This window comes from Vipera ursinii, assembly GCF_947247035.1.
Source record: "Vipera ursinii genome assembly, chromosome: 5".
NCBI classification, from domain to species: domain Eukaryota; kingdom Metazoa; phylum Chordata; class Lepidosauria; order Squamata; family Viperidae; genus Vipera; species Vipera ursinii.
The window spans coordinates 44,032,201-44,046,615 of record NC_139518.1 but is presented as its reverse complement, the minus strand read 5'-3'; the positions used below and the strand labels follow the sequence as shown (position 1 = coordinate 44,046,615).

Genomic DNA, 14,415 nt, shown 5'->3' with positions numbered 1-14,415 from the left:
TATAGAATATAGCTAGCCAATTTAGAATTGACATACTGGTCTTGTTCAAACTCTAAAGCAGAATTGGGTTTGACTCATTTTGGCTTTGTCCAATGTGTGAATCCAGTCATTACTGGCTTTTGGTAAATTTTGATTAAATAAAAATTAAAATATATATGAATCAGGCTATTAAGAGCAATGGACATGTGTCTACATATGCTTCTGCCCCACTCACCTGATTTCCGACACACTCACTGCTCTTCAGCCTTAAGTTGTCCACTGATGGGGTTGGCTTTGCCTTGTACCGGGCTTGGTGTCCATTTCGTGCATCTGGATTACTGTGTCGCCGAGATGATGGAGGATTGTGGGATGGCTGTGCAGATTCCACAGTGGGACCCATCTGGAGCTGGCAAACAGCATCCACCTCTGAGAGAGTCTGAACAGAATTAATCAGATTGCCTTGGATGCCAGAGTCCTCTGGAGGCTTGTGCGGGCTGTTAACAGATGTGATGGTCAAAATGCTGTTTGGTGTACTGATTCCATGGGATGAGGAAGAACCGCTTAGTTCAGATTCACCAGATGAATGACTGCCCACAGAGACATCTGAGTGGCTACAGCGTGGATTGTAAGGTTTCAGAAAGGAGCTGTACACAAAGCCCTTTGTCACTGTAGAGATGGGGCAAGGAAGAAAATTATAATCACTAATGCTAAACGTAATAAATTTGGGAACGGCCTAGGCTGAGGTTCAGAAACATTTTCACTCACCTCCATTGTCAATAAGCCAACGATTCTGACTGCCCATAGGATCCTTTTTCTTCAGAACACCCACAAGATCTCCCTCCAATAATGACACATCAAGCTCTTGCGCTGCATTGAAGTTACGTTCAGCCTGAAATAGCTTCTCAGGAGGATAGCGGGCCAGGATGGCTGCTCGCAGTTCATCTGATTGTAGCATGTAACTGGGCTATAAGGGAAACAACAACTTCAGTGAAGGGGAAGTGAATAATCCAGGTATCTTTAGTTCTTTGCTCAGACTCATCTTTAAAATGTGAGTACCACGTTAGATCAGCCAAAGAGCTTCATGTATACAGCTGGAAGCTCACAAACATGGTTGAGGGGCTGGGATGACAGAACTTTTGTTGTTGATCCCAACAATGGGCCTTTAAATATACTATTTGTGAGTCAAAAGGTAAAGTAAGCCAGTGATTAGTAATAGCCTGGACCTCCATGAAATTATCCAACCTTCTTTTAAAACCTTTAGTGACTATTAGCATATCTGATGGCAAAGAATCCCACAGATTCACTCTTCTCAATATCAGGAAGAATGCATGAAGCCCTCAACTACTCTTCACTCTGACCATTGTGATGTTAATGACATAAGTCCACCTCTAGAGGGCAGCCTTCCACCTCTTGTTACTCCTCTATAGAGCTCACCATGCCCAGAAGGGGTTGTTTTCGCACTGACTGGCGCTCCAGGCTTTTTCTTTCAAAGGGCTTTTTAGTGGTAGCAATGCTCTCCGGAAAGAAGGTGAAGACTTGCAGTTGCTGGAGGACTCTACTATGCTCTTCCTGGAAGATGGCAATAAGATTCCCTTCCCTGCCAACCACTTGCAGCAGCTGAGAAAGAGGAAAACGATATTAGACGTGAGTCAGCAAAGGACAATTTTAGACAAATTCTGCTCAGTAACCATCCACTATATTCAGAGTAATCGTGAAGATGATTCAATGATTCCCAAAGAGTGAGGATTACTTTTCCTCTCTTCCATGTTAGTGGAGAGGTAATAATAATAATAATAATAATAATAATAATAATAATAATAATAATAATAATAATAATAATAATAATAATAATGATGATGATAATGATAAATAATAATAATAATAATAATAATTATTATTATTATTATTATTATTATTATTATTATTATTATTATTATTATTATTATTATTATTATTATTATTATTCTGCTATGGATCTCTTCCATTTCATTTAAAGGTCTGTATGCTCAGTGAAAACATGCCTTAAAAGTGAAAAAGATGGAGAAGAAAACCAGGAAGTATCATGCTTTTTCCTTCCGTTCTCATGGAGAACACCAGCCATGCCAGCTACTCACAGTTTCTGTACTTACTGAGAGCAAAGGCTGAAGTTCCTGCAGTGCTAGCCGTACAAATTCACAGTGAGCCTCGGCATAGCTGCGCAGGCAGCTAGTGAAAAGTTCCTTGGCACAACACTGAAATTTGGGCAGTTCATCCAGCAGCTGGGTGTTCAAGGCTTCGTAATTGTTACGGGCTGACTGTAATTCCTCCAAGGTCCGTTTGTCCTTCAATCTTTCCGCACGCTCTGTGCACGTGTGGAAATCCAGGAGCTTATCAAAGCGTTTCTGCACCAGTTTGTGAGGCCCAGCAAACATGTTCAGCAGCTGATTCAGAGGGGTTATCACTAGACGCTCAGTGCGCTTCTTCTGCAAAGCAGAAAGCAACAATCAGACCTATGCATTATACTGCAGCCTTTCCCACTCTGCCAAATTACTTTGATGAATTCACTGTAAACTGAAGGAAAAAAGTATATAGTAGTATATAGTATTAGTATTAGATAGTATTTCATTTATGCTATGGTCAGGAGCCCTGATGATGCGGTGGTTAGAATGTAGTACTGCAGGCAAATTCCGCCCACAGCCTGGAGTTCGATCCTGACGGGACTCAAGGTTGACTCAACCCTCCATCCTTCCGAGGTTGGTACAATGAGGACCCAGATTGTTGGGGGCAATATGCTGACTCTGTAAGGCACTCAGAGAGTGCTGTAAGCATTATGAGGTGGTATGTGAGTCTAAGAACTATTGCTATTATGACCAAATAGGCTTTATTGGTTTGCCATAAAGATTTTAATGCCAAATAAAACAGAACATAGAATAATAGGATTGGAAAGGACCTCTGAGGTCTTCTAATCCAACCCCCTGCTTGTGCAGGAAATCTTGTACCATTCTGGACAAATGGCTATCCAGTCTCTTCTTTCTTTCCATCTATCTTTAATCCCTAAAGGCAAGTTCTCCTATAATTACCAGCGATTTTGAAAATATCAAATATTTTCTCCTCTCCGTCTTTCATAGTATTGTTTGTCCAGTAAACTACAATCTAGCTGCTGTCTGCAGTGTTTTAGAGCTTTCATGTTTTTTTCAAGAACATTTTAATATTTCTAGGAATTCTGTAATTCTGTGCCTGTAGTGATGGTGGTAGCGGTAGCAGTAGTACTAGTAATAACTTAAGTGTTCTCCAGATGATTTAGATTATAAGTCCGTCAATCTCAACCACAATGACCGGTGAATTGGGAAAAGGGGACCACTTATCTAAAGCCTTTGGAGGGAACAACAGGCTGAGGAAGGATGCGTTAACACTTTATTATAGCCAAAAGCCAGTTCAGTCTACTGCTTAGTGAAAGGACCTTTCATCTCTTCTAAACAGAATTGTTTTCCCAATGTTTCTGGTAGTAGACATTTTATCTAAGCTTTCTTATGGAAGAAAGGAATAAAGCTGACACTCACAAAATCAGAGAACAGCTGATCGCTGATGAAACTGTGAATCTTCTGGAACTGCTCCAACTCAGCACTACCCTTCTCCATGCACAGCTCCCACATACTCAGTGCTGCTGTCACTTTAACACTAGCTGACTCCTGAAGACCAAAAAAAAACACGTAAGCATAAGCTGGCTTGGAGTACTGCTGGATAGCAACCAGCTCCAGAGGTAGGCACAGTCTTGAATTGTGGGCCTGGTATTATAGAAGCCTAGCAAAGGGAGAATCTTCCAATGCGCTGCTTCGACAAATCTTCAGCTTTATTAATGACTGATATCACAATCCTTCTCAAGGTACTGTCCCCCCCTTTACACAGAGACATAGACACATAAAACTTATTTACCCGTACTTGCTGAAGGTAAAGGGAAAGATCCCGGATAAAAGATTTAATCAGACGCTGCTGCATCCTGAAATTCTTTTCAGTCTCCTCAAAAGCCTCATCTTTCAGCTGCCAGAGAGAGGGTGAAGGGAGGGAGAGAGGCTATGAACACCATGAAGGTTCCTTCAGGGCCAAATCCTTACAGTAACCTTAAAGCATGTGAGCAGAGCCAACTCTTATTCACCTGGGGAGCAAAGCCTGTGAGATGTTTCAGGTGACTGCTGACCCGATTGGATTTCTTAATTATAGAATGGAAATTAAGTTTGGAGATCTTCTCAATTAGGCTGTCATCATCAGTCTTCCTGTACTTCAACACTGAAAAGTAATGAGGCAGGAGACGGAATTAGTTCCATGCTGGGGAGTTGCTAGATGACCTTAGGACTGTGCTTTCCTGGGTGTTTTGCTACAGATCCTGAGCACTATTCCTCACTATCTGATTCTACCTCCACCTGAGTGTTAATTTTAAACTGGAACAACACCCTCAAAGTTAGTGAGCACAGGATAGTTATATTAAAGTTTAGTGGGTTTTTTGTTCTTATTCCCAACGCCCACAGGAATAGCTTTTCCCAACCCTGGTACCCTTTAAATGTGTGGACTTCAATTCATACACCTCTCAGGTGAATCCAGTCTTCCCAACTTGGTCCATATTTTATATCTATTAAAAATGCAACTCAAAGAATACAGTCCCCAGCTAGTTGAGAACTGTTGTGGGGAAAGCAAGTCTTTCATTTTTTTTCAAAGCAGCCCATGTGGTAAAATCTTCAAAAGCAACATCGCACAGCCCCTTCCCACTTATCCACATTGACTGCATTACTCCTGTGCTGGTTGCTATGCAGCTCACCTAGATCTTTCCGGCGCTTGTACTCGTTGAGGTTACCATTGATCTCCTTGACAGCTAAGACAGCAGCTGCCAAAGGAGCACGATCAGGGTGCGACTCAGGAGTAGCGCTCAGCAGTTCCATCAGCAGCAACGGATAGCGCATCACACGCTGAACAGGCTTGATCAGGAAGGAGCCCAGGTCAATATAGTTGGTGCAGCCCCTGACAGAGTCGGAACATAAAGGGGCACTCAGAATCAGGTGATACCCGGACTCTTACTACTAAAAGTACTGCACTCTAGTATTTATTTGGCATGTGGCATATCATACATGACCTAGTAATATATATTAACATTTACATGCACCTTCAAATTTGGCTTCTCTCTATATTCTAAACTATTGCATCCAAGTTACTCCTCATCTATCAAGCCGTTTTCTTGCTCTTCATAGCTAAGCTAAACAACATGACACCAGCAATTCCAATCACTAAATTCCAATAATCTTTACATGCATCCTCCTGCTAATGGAACAATACACACTTGCTGACTAGTTGCACCTGCTCAGCATCTACAGTATTCATCTTGCCACTCCCTATCCTCCCAATCTCACTGTCCTCAGTCTAAGCAGGCTAAAGTGGCTGCAGCTGCCTGCTTCTTTGAATCCCAAGTGTGCAAATGATTTCTGCAGTTGTCTCCTACAAATGGCTCATCCCACATTATATTTCCAAATCCTTTTCTGCTGCTAAACCTAAATAAGTAAATCAATAGTATAAAAAGCTGCTTACCAATAAGTGTACAGACTCCTGGCAGGCCCACAGCAGGAAGAAAAACACACAAGAAAGAGTAGATGATGAGAATGCAGTTATTCTATTGACTTGCAGCTACTAAATTGCAGTGAAATCAGTGGACGGACATTTCAAGCAGCCATTCTATGCATCCCCTTCTACTTTAATTCATAAGGTCACAATTATGCTAGGATAAGAGAGACACATGAGGCAGTGTCTCAAATACTACACAAGCACAAATCAGCAGTTTGTCTAAGCAGCTTGGAAGTCCATATTGCCCTTTTACCTGAGGATCTCCAGAGATTCCAACAGAAGCTTCTGGACCTTTTCATCCTTCTCATAGGCCTCTAGAAGTGCAATAGCTTCATCGTGGTTCTGGCAATATACCTTATACACAGCCTCCAGCTCAGCCTGCAGCTCCAGAAAGACTGGGCCTTGGAAACAGAAGTAAATTGTTAATGTGGTAGCATACAGACTGTATATATTGCTTAAAGAATGGAGTTATTTATTTTTATAAATATCAATAAATTTATGAAACACATAAAAAAGCATCAAGCATTAAATGCAGTGATAAAACAATGATTTGTTTTAAATAATAAAATAAAATAATGCAAGGGAGGGTCTTCTCAGGTTGCCGCCGATAAAAGACTGTCGGCGGATAACACCCAGGGGAAGGGCCTTCTCTGTGGGTGCACCTGCCCTCTGGAACCAGCTGCCCGTGCAGCTTAGGACTGCCCCCGACCTTCGCACATTTCGCCGGGACCTGAAGACCTGGCTCTTTGAGCTCTCCGGCCCAGACTGAGAATTTTTAACTGGGGTTTTTTAATTTTAGGGATAATTTAATCTTTTTTAATTTGTTTTTAACTTTTGTACTGGTTGTTTTAAATACCCTGTAAACCGCCCTGAGTCCTTCGGGAAAGGGCGGTATATAAATCTAATAAAATAAAAATAAAAATAAAATAAATATATACTGTAAACAGTTATGCGGGCCAATATAAATATCAGCTAAATATAAATCCAGTAATTCTGGAAATTGTAAAACAATATGAACCTTATGACAATTGATTCTAGTCGTCTAAATTTAACAAATAAATATCTAAAATGGCTGTTGGTTTGTTTTGAGATTGTTCCCATTACAAAAAAGACTCTTGTGTGGAATTCTTCATCACACAGAATTTCAGTTGCAAAAATTGCACTCCAGGCTACACAGATTTGTAAATAATTTCTACAAAAATGGTAAGAAGTATTATTTTAGTATTCTCTTTCATACTTTCTTTCCAGTAAGAAAAATGTACTCCTGATGGCCTCTTTTTTCTATTTTTAGTGTCCCTATTGTACTGTATGAAATCATATTTTAAGAATTTTAGGGACTATTGATTATAATAGTAATATTATTTAGTAATAATATAATAATGCTGATTTCTCCAAAAGAAAAATGCAAAAAGCCAATCTTTTTATTTCTTGATGTAACAGATATGGCAGGAAACAACCCCAAAGTTCAATGAAGAGCACTTTTAATATTATCTAAGAACATTGTACCAGATAACATCTTTACTATGGGCCACCAGAATCAGCATGGGACTTTGGATGTGATTGCTCCTACCACAAAATATGCTGCTTTTCCCTCCTCATCTTGGACATGACAAAATACAACTCAGCTGAAACTTGAACAACTGCCATATATAAAGTCACGAATTATTCTAGCTTGATTTATTTTCTCAAATTACCCAGTTCACTCTCAGTTCCTTATAAAAAGATACAAGTTCTGTGTCCATTATTTGCTCTGTAATCCAGCTTCCACTAAAATTAATGGAAGGGAGAATCCAAGCACTGACATAAGAAAAACTCTGTTGGGTGAAAGTAATCGCTCCAGTTCAGAACATTATATAAAATCAATATAGTTTTTTTGGGGGAAAAACACTGCCTGACAAATGAATTAGAATTAGCAAAACTACGACAGCTTAAGGGTGCTAAATACCACTGATACCAGAAAGTGAATCAGCCTTCTCCAGTATTGGTGCCATCCAGAGATGTAAGCACGAACTCCAGAATTCTTAGCAGTAGCCTTTTGCACCTGGATGTTCTGGTAATTGCAGACCACAAATCTGGAGGATTAAAGGCCAATGAAGACTGCCTTAGGAATCCACTAAGCAAGACTTATCTTTGCCTCCTCTGGTCATTCTCCTTCCTTCCACTCTAGTGTTCAGATATCCCATAAGTAAAGGTAAAGGTTTGCCCTGTCCTGTCATGTTTGACTCTAGAGGGCGGTGCTCATCTCCATTTCTTAGCCAAGGGAGCCAGTGTTGTCCAAAGACATTTCTGTGGTCATGTGGCCAGCATGACTGTATTCCGAAATGTTGTTACCATGGAATGGTTATCACGGAACACTGTTATCACAAGTACCAATAGGTAAAGCACATACCAACAGTATCTGCGGCTTCCAGGGAGCTCAACAACTTCTTTGAGAAAGCAATCACTCCACAGATGTTCCCAAACAACAGCTCACAATCTACATGTGGCACCTAGGAGGAAGCAAAGGGCAATTTGTCCTGGGGCAGACTGTTTTCCTATGGAAATTTATCTTGGTGGCCTTTTCCCCATTAACATAAAGCAGTGCTACAAAACAATAATATTGCTGGAGCATCAAGAATAACACCCTATAATTACACAGAGTAGCATCATCTTTGATGGTATGGATACTAAGAACAGCTGAAAATGGCCCTTTCAACCCTGTACCAAATATTTCCTCTGTAGATCACAGAGGAAGTACCACCTCTGCTTCTATACAATATTATACAAATACAATTAATTCAGCTCAGGTTACCACGCTGATTCCCTTTGTCTCTTCCTGAAATCTGCAGGTGATCTGGTTCAGGATTACCTAATAAGCTTTGATTAAAATTTTTAATGTTTGTGTCTTTTTATGATTTGTTTTCTATTGTACATTGTCCAATCACATCCATTCGACAGGCAACTATATAAATATGGTAGGCATAATGATAGAAAGACAGACGACAGACAGGAAGATGAAAGAAAAAGCAAGCAAGCAAGCTTGGGTTTAATCTCTTGTATTATCTCCAAAAATGCAATCCGGTGCTATAACCATTATATTCAGTGGCTCAGTATGATTTTCGGTTATATTCTGTTCCTAGTGAAAAGCTACACATTATTCTTACCTGTGCCTCCTGTAACGGCACCAGGACCTTCTGGACACACATTTCAAGATCCCGGATATAATCCTGTTCAGTCTGCAACAGTTCTGCAATGACTTTTGCTCTCTTCTCCAGCATTCTTTGTTCTGGGTTTGGTGTGGTGGCTGCAAGAGGTGCTGACTCCAGTGACGTTGGCTGGGAAGTTAGCAGAGTCATTTCTGAAAGAGAGAAGGGCAATCAGGACAGAAACGGAACCAGCAGCTCAATATAAAGCAGCAAAAGGTATCTGGAAAGCTCTCAGCCAAATCCATCTTACACAAGACCATCAGCTGGAATTTAGCAGATAAAAGGGTCTTTTAGTCTTGAACAGCCTCTTCACACAAGCTGCACTGCCCACATATTTCCTGCCTTCTCCCACTCGTTATTAGTCTGAGGATTTCAGTAAGTGATGATTGTGTTAGTAGAAACAATTAATTAGGAGAGAGAAAGAAAAGTGTCCTCTAGCCCTTGAGATTGGCAAGGGCCAAGTATCAGAGACCATTTGACGAGATTTACGCTGGGAAGTTTATACAAGGTTTTCCATCTAAGGTCTATAGATAACAAATACACTTTCAATCAAGAATTTTTAATGTATTTATTTAAAACATTTATATAGCTGCCCATCTTGTGCCAAACTCTGGACAGCTCACATAAAAAAAACAACCACATACATTTACAATAAAAATATTGAAACAAAAATATTAAAACCTAGCACCATAGCTAATCTTTCACATGCAGCCCACATGTTCATCTAATCAATTTCACTCTATCCCTTGGCTTTGAGGAAAGGCCACCTCTTAAGTGCTTTTTGGAAGGTTAAAAAGATGGGCCTGCCAAATTACAGGGGGAAGATGTTCCATAAGTCAGGGACTGTCATGGAAAAGGCTCGTTTCCTAGGTGACTTTGGGCCAGTCATTCTCTCTCAGTCCTACCCACCCCACAGAGTATTTTGTATGTTCGTTGCCTTGTGTTACTTATAAGGTAATAAAGATGAAATACAGACGTACTGTATGTCATTGCAATTTTTTTTAATATACCTGGATATAATTTCCATTAGTTTTAATTAAAATTATAGTTTAATGACTGGTAGCTACTGACATGCAAGTAGAACATAATGAATTTAAAAAACATATCCATCTATCCATATTGTATTCATTCCATGCAACACTATAAGTAACCACAAGCATTTTAAGTGCTGTATACAATAACTATTAAACAAAAAGGAAATTGAGTTAAGGATATGATTAAATAGATCTATTCTTAACTCGATAGGAGTTATTTTCAATCCTGTGTTCATATTAAGTGGAACTGGGCTATGGATCCACAGTAACAACGTCATAAAAATTAGAAAGGATAAAAAATATTAAGTGTGTTCAATTCCTCCTTCAATGTTCTTAATTTTTTCATTCCAAAAAATGAAATCAGGCACTGTAACAATATAATAGGTTTTTGTCTAATGAAAGCAACAAAATAATTATTTATTACTATCCTAGAATGGAACAGATGGATCACTATTGTGTTGACTTCTGCTTGTCTAGACCTAATGAAACACAGTTGTCTGGGAGATTTGAGAGAATGGGAAAGTGTAGAAATGAGTACTCTTTTCATAGCAACACACTAAACAGAACACCACCTCAGCTCCAAAACCGCTTGGAAGTTTAATTTTTCAGAAATCTGTGTGCAATGGGCGTTAAAAGAATGCAAAACTGTCCTATTACCATCCTGAGAACAATGGCTAGTTGTTGTTGTTGAAAGGCTTGAGTGCAGAAATTAATGTTAAGGGGTTTTAAAAATATTTTTATTAAATGTTTAAAGAACAATTAACAAGATCTAATACAAACCAAATTAGGGCAGAGAGGCAAAAAAGAGAAATAATAGGAAAAAAAGAGAAAAGTGCAATAAAAAATAAAAAGCAGAAAAAAGTTAAAGATATAAAGTTTCAGAGGTAACTCCTGATATTCTTCACAGCAGTTACAAATACAAATATTTTAATTATTATATCTCGTTATATTTTAAATATGTTGTATTTTCAGTTTTCAGTCATAGCAAGTTTTGTCAATTTCATTATTCTTCCATGGTGGATAGTGTCCAATCTTTCTATATTTCTGCATGTGGTTATTTTTGACTTAGGACTTGTCATTTAGACATCATTTAACATTACAAACTATGTGGAAAAAGAGAACTGTGACCAGTCCTGAAGTTCCGATGGTAGCCCACCCCCCGCCATGGTCACATGATCACACTTTGGCATTTGGCGATACAGCCACATTTATGGCCCGTTATTTCTGGTTTTAGGCAAACCGACAGTGGGTTCACTGAGTGATCACAGCGCTTAACAACCACCCCAAAAGTGCTCACAAAATCAGATTGGTTGTGTCCCAACATTTGACTGTAACGGGCTGATTCAAATTACATTTCAAATTCTGCCTTAATTTGCTCCATACCGTAAGTCTTTTTATCCATTTTGCATCTTTCTGATAACTGTAAATTGGAAAACCATCAATAATTGTATTTTTCTGCTACAGTTAATCTTATATTTCCCCTGATTTTCCAATAATACCCGGGATATCAACCATTTGTCTGCTTGCTTCTGTGAAATGCCTCTTGTGCTGAGATCCACTGAGGTGTTTTGGATGCAACTAGAGTTTATATCTATTCCACGTTCTCAATATGGCACATCTAATAAAATGATTTTTAAAATCCACATTACTTTTATCAATCCATAAGTATCCATACCATCCAAATCCCAGGTTATGATCTTGTAATCCTAAAAGTCTCTTGTTTCACAGCAACATCCATTCCTTCATCCAGACAAAATAACAAGCTGCAAAATACATTTTCCAATCCAATAACCCCACTGCTCCTCTTTGCTTTGCATCTTGTGACACCTTGTATCTAAAGTTGTATGTTAAGTATGTTTTTGCCATTGTTTATGGCAGGGGTAAGCAACCTTGGCTCTTTTATGATTTGTGGACTTCAACTCCCAGAATTCCTGAGCCAGCCAGGAATTTATGGTTTATGGTATGTTGATTTTTATTACAGAAATTCTCTCTAATAATGACAATTTTAATTTCTCCCATCTTAACATATGCTTCTTAATTACATGTCTTAACACTTACTTTGAAATAATATACAACTCATATTTGTCATAAAAATACCTAAGTACTTTACATTTTCTCAATTTTAATACCAATTTTCTCCCATCGGTTCTATTTGACTTTCTAATTTCATAATTTTTGTTAACATCTTTGACTTATGATTGTTAATCTTAAACCTGATAGCAAAAAAAGGTCCTTTCGTTTTCCCATTAATGCTTCTACTCTAGTAGTTCTTCCAAAACTAACACTAACTCATCCACAAACACCCTTAACTTATAAGTTTCTTAATTCCCTTGATTCCCTGATCTTGTCTTATGTCTCTATTCAACACTAGTCAGGAACTAAAATGGACTAGTAGAGACAATAGCATCCTTGTCTTGTCTCTTTTCTCCATTACAATTATTTCTGCTTAAATGGGTAAATCTTACCCATTTAATAAAATTATCTCCAAGATTGATAGGTTCCAGGACTCTTTAACAAAAAAAATCCAATTCCAACTGTCAAAGGCCTTCTCTGCATCTAAGAATATCAACGCATCTAATTTTTGTTAATGTTGCTCCAAATAATTAAGAATAACCAAAACATTTCTAATATAACCTTTTAGATAAAAACACACAGTGATCTTCCTGAATATAAAATCCTGTAAAATCATTTTAACTTTTCAGCCATGGTAAACAATTTAAAGTCATTATTCAAAAGGTATCGGCCAATTTCTTGCTAAATTCAAGTGTTGGGTATCAAGTATTAATGTTTGGTAGCCTTCTTTCAGCTATCAGGAATCTTTTCATTTTGTAAAATAATATTGTATGTTGTAAAGGTTGTAAAAGCTCGTTCTCAAAACATTTATAGTAAGAAGCTGACACTCAGTATGGAACAGGTGTCTTTCCTGTTTTAATTTTTTAAATAGTTTTACACACTTTTCTATACACTAGGTATAGTACCAAAGATGTTTTTTTAATTTAGTGGATAACTTGAAGTTTGTTAATAGGTGAAGATTGTTGATAGGTGAAGATCTCTACAGAAATAGAGCACAACAATGATGAAAACTGTCTTGAATGCATTTGGGTCAATATAAAAGAGGGGGAAATGACATTGCCATAGGTGTATATTATAGGCCATCCAACCAAATAGAGGAAATAGATGAACTTTTTGCTAGTCAGTTAACTAAGGTATGTAAAAAGCATATCACAATAGTAATAGGACACTTTAACTACCCTAACATCAATTGGGAGACAAACTCTGCACCAAGTGAAAGATCAAATAGGTTCCTGACAAACCTAGCAGATAATTTTGTGTCCCAAAAAGTAAAGAAGGTAACTAGGGGATCAGCCATATTGAACTTAATTCTCACTAACAGAGATGAAATGATAGAAGGTGAATACTGCATCCAGTTTTGGTCACCACGATGTAAAAAAGATGTTGAGACGCTAGAAAGAGTACCTAGAAGAGCAACAAAAATGATTAGGGATTGGAGGCTAAAACATATAAAGAACGGTTGCTGGAATTGGGTATGTCTAGTTTAACGAAGAGAAGGACTAAGGGTGACATGATAGCAGTGTTCCAATATCTCAGGGGTTGCCACAAAGAAGAGGGAGTCAAGCTATTCTCCAAAACACCTGAAGGCAGGACAAGAAGCAATGGATGTAAACTAATCAAGGAGAGAAGCAACCTAGAACTAAGGAGCAATTTCCTGCCAGTTAGAACAATTAATCTGTGAAACAACCTGCCTCCAGAAGTTGTGAATGCTCCAACACTGGAAGTTTTTAAGAAGAGATTGGACAACCATTTGTCTGAAATAGTATAGGGTTTCCTGCCTGAGCAGGGGGTTGGACTAGAAGATCTCCAAGGTCCCTTCCAACTCTGTTATTCTGTTATTAAAATGATCTCAAAGGAATATACTTATTTACTGAAAGACCTAGATCTTTTTCAAGGGTATGGTTTGGATTCAAATTTTGGCTAGTATCGTTCATAAGGTGGAGACAGGTTTTGTCAGATCACAAACAAGCTTTAATTTTGCAAGAAAAAATGGCTCTTTTACGTGGAGATTATTATTATAAGATTATTATTATTATAAGATTATTATTATTATTATTATTATTATTATTATTATTATTATTATTATTATTATATATTATTATTATTATTATTATTATTATTATTATTATTTTATTATTAGATGCTATTACCAAAGGGTGGTGGTGGACTACAAAAAAAGTTAAAAGAATTGTGTGAAAATAATCTTAACAAAGACACAGAAGTAAGAATGGGTTGGGATGAAAGTGAAGCTTTCTAAGAGGATACTTTATACAATATAATAGTGAACTCCAAAAGAAGACACAGGAGAAAAATACAAATGATTTTGGATGAGATAAATAAAGGAAGAATTATAACCCCCCCCCAAGGATGATAACTATTACTTGCCAAATTAAGCTTTTTAAGGGCAACTTCTGTTTAACAATGAGAGAGATGGAAATAAAGATGAATTATGCAAAACAAATAAATTCTGAATCTGCAAATAAACTTTGGCATATAAATTGGGGAAAGAAAAAGAAAGCCCTATTTTCAAGTTTCAAGAAGGATAAATCCGTAATAGCAGA

General features: G+C 37.9%; 1 protein-coding gene and 1 long non-coding RNA gene across 3 annotated transcripts in view; one reads left to right on the top strand and one right to left on the bottom strand.

Annotated features, from left to right (window-relative positions):
• The window catches only part of DNMBP (dynamin binding protein), a 43,498-nt gene that overhangs the window by 1,525 nt on the left and 27,558 nt on the right, over positions 1 to 14,415 (bottom strand). For both annotated transcript variants that reach the window (XM_083364343.1, XM_083364342.1), the window contains 12 exons: positions 8,706 to 8,899; positions 7,952 to 8,051; positions 5,816 to 5,963; positions 5,530 to 5,547; positions 4,769 to 4,968; positions 4,112 to 4,242; positions 3,892 to 3,996; positions 3,519 to 3,647; positions 2,109 to 2,441; positions 1,414 to 1,596; positions 745 to 943; positions 215 to 645 (listed from right to left, as the gene is read on the bottom strand). In XM_083364343.1, the coding sequence (XP_083220469.1) occupies positions 215 to 645; positions 745 to 943; positions 1,414 to 1,596; positions 2,109 to 2,441; positions 3,519 to 3,647; positions 3,892 to 3,996; positions 4,112 to 4,242; positions 4,769 to 4,968; positions 5,530 to 5,547; positions 5,816 to 5,963; positions 7,952 to 8,051; positions 8,706 to 8,899 (2,171 nt within the window). The remainder of the gene's footprint in view (positions 1 to 214; positions 646 to 744; positions 944 to 1,413; positions 1,597 to 2,108; positions 2,442 to 3,518; positions 3,648 to 3,891; positions 3,997 to 4,111; positions 4,243 to 4,768; positions 4,969 to 5,529; positions 5,548 to 5,815; positions 5,964 to 7,951; positions 8,052 to 8,705; positions 8,900 to 14,415) is intronic.
• LOC310641383 lies at positions 1,482 to 7,229 on the top strand. The gene is made up of 2 exons (XR_014492721.1): positions 1,482 to 1,623; positions 7,003 to 7,229. It is a non-coding gene; the product is annotated as an uncharacterized lncRNA (long non-coding RNA).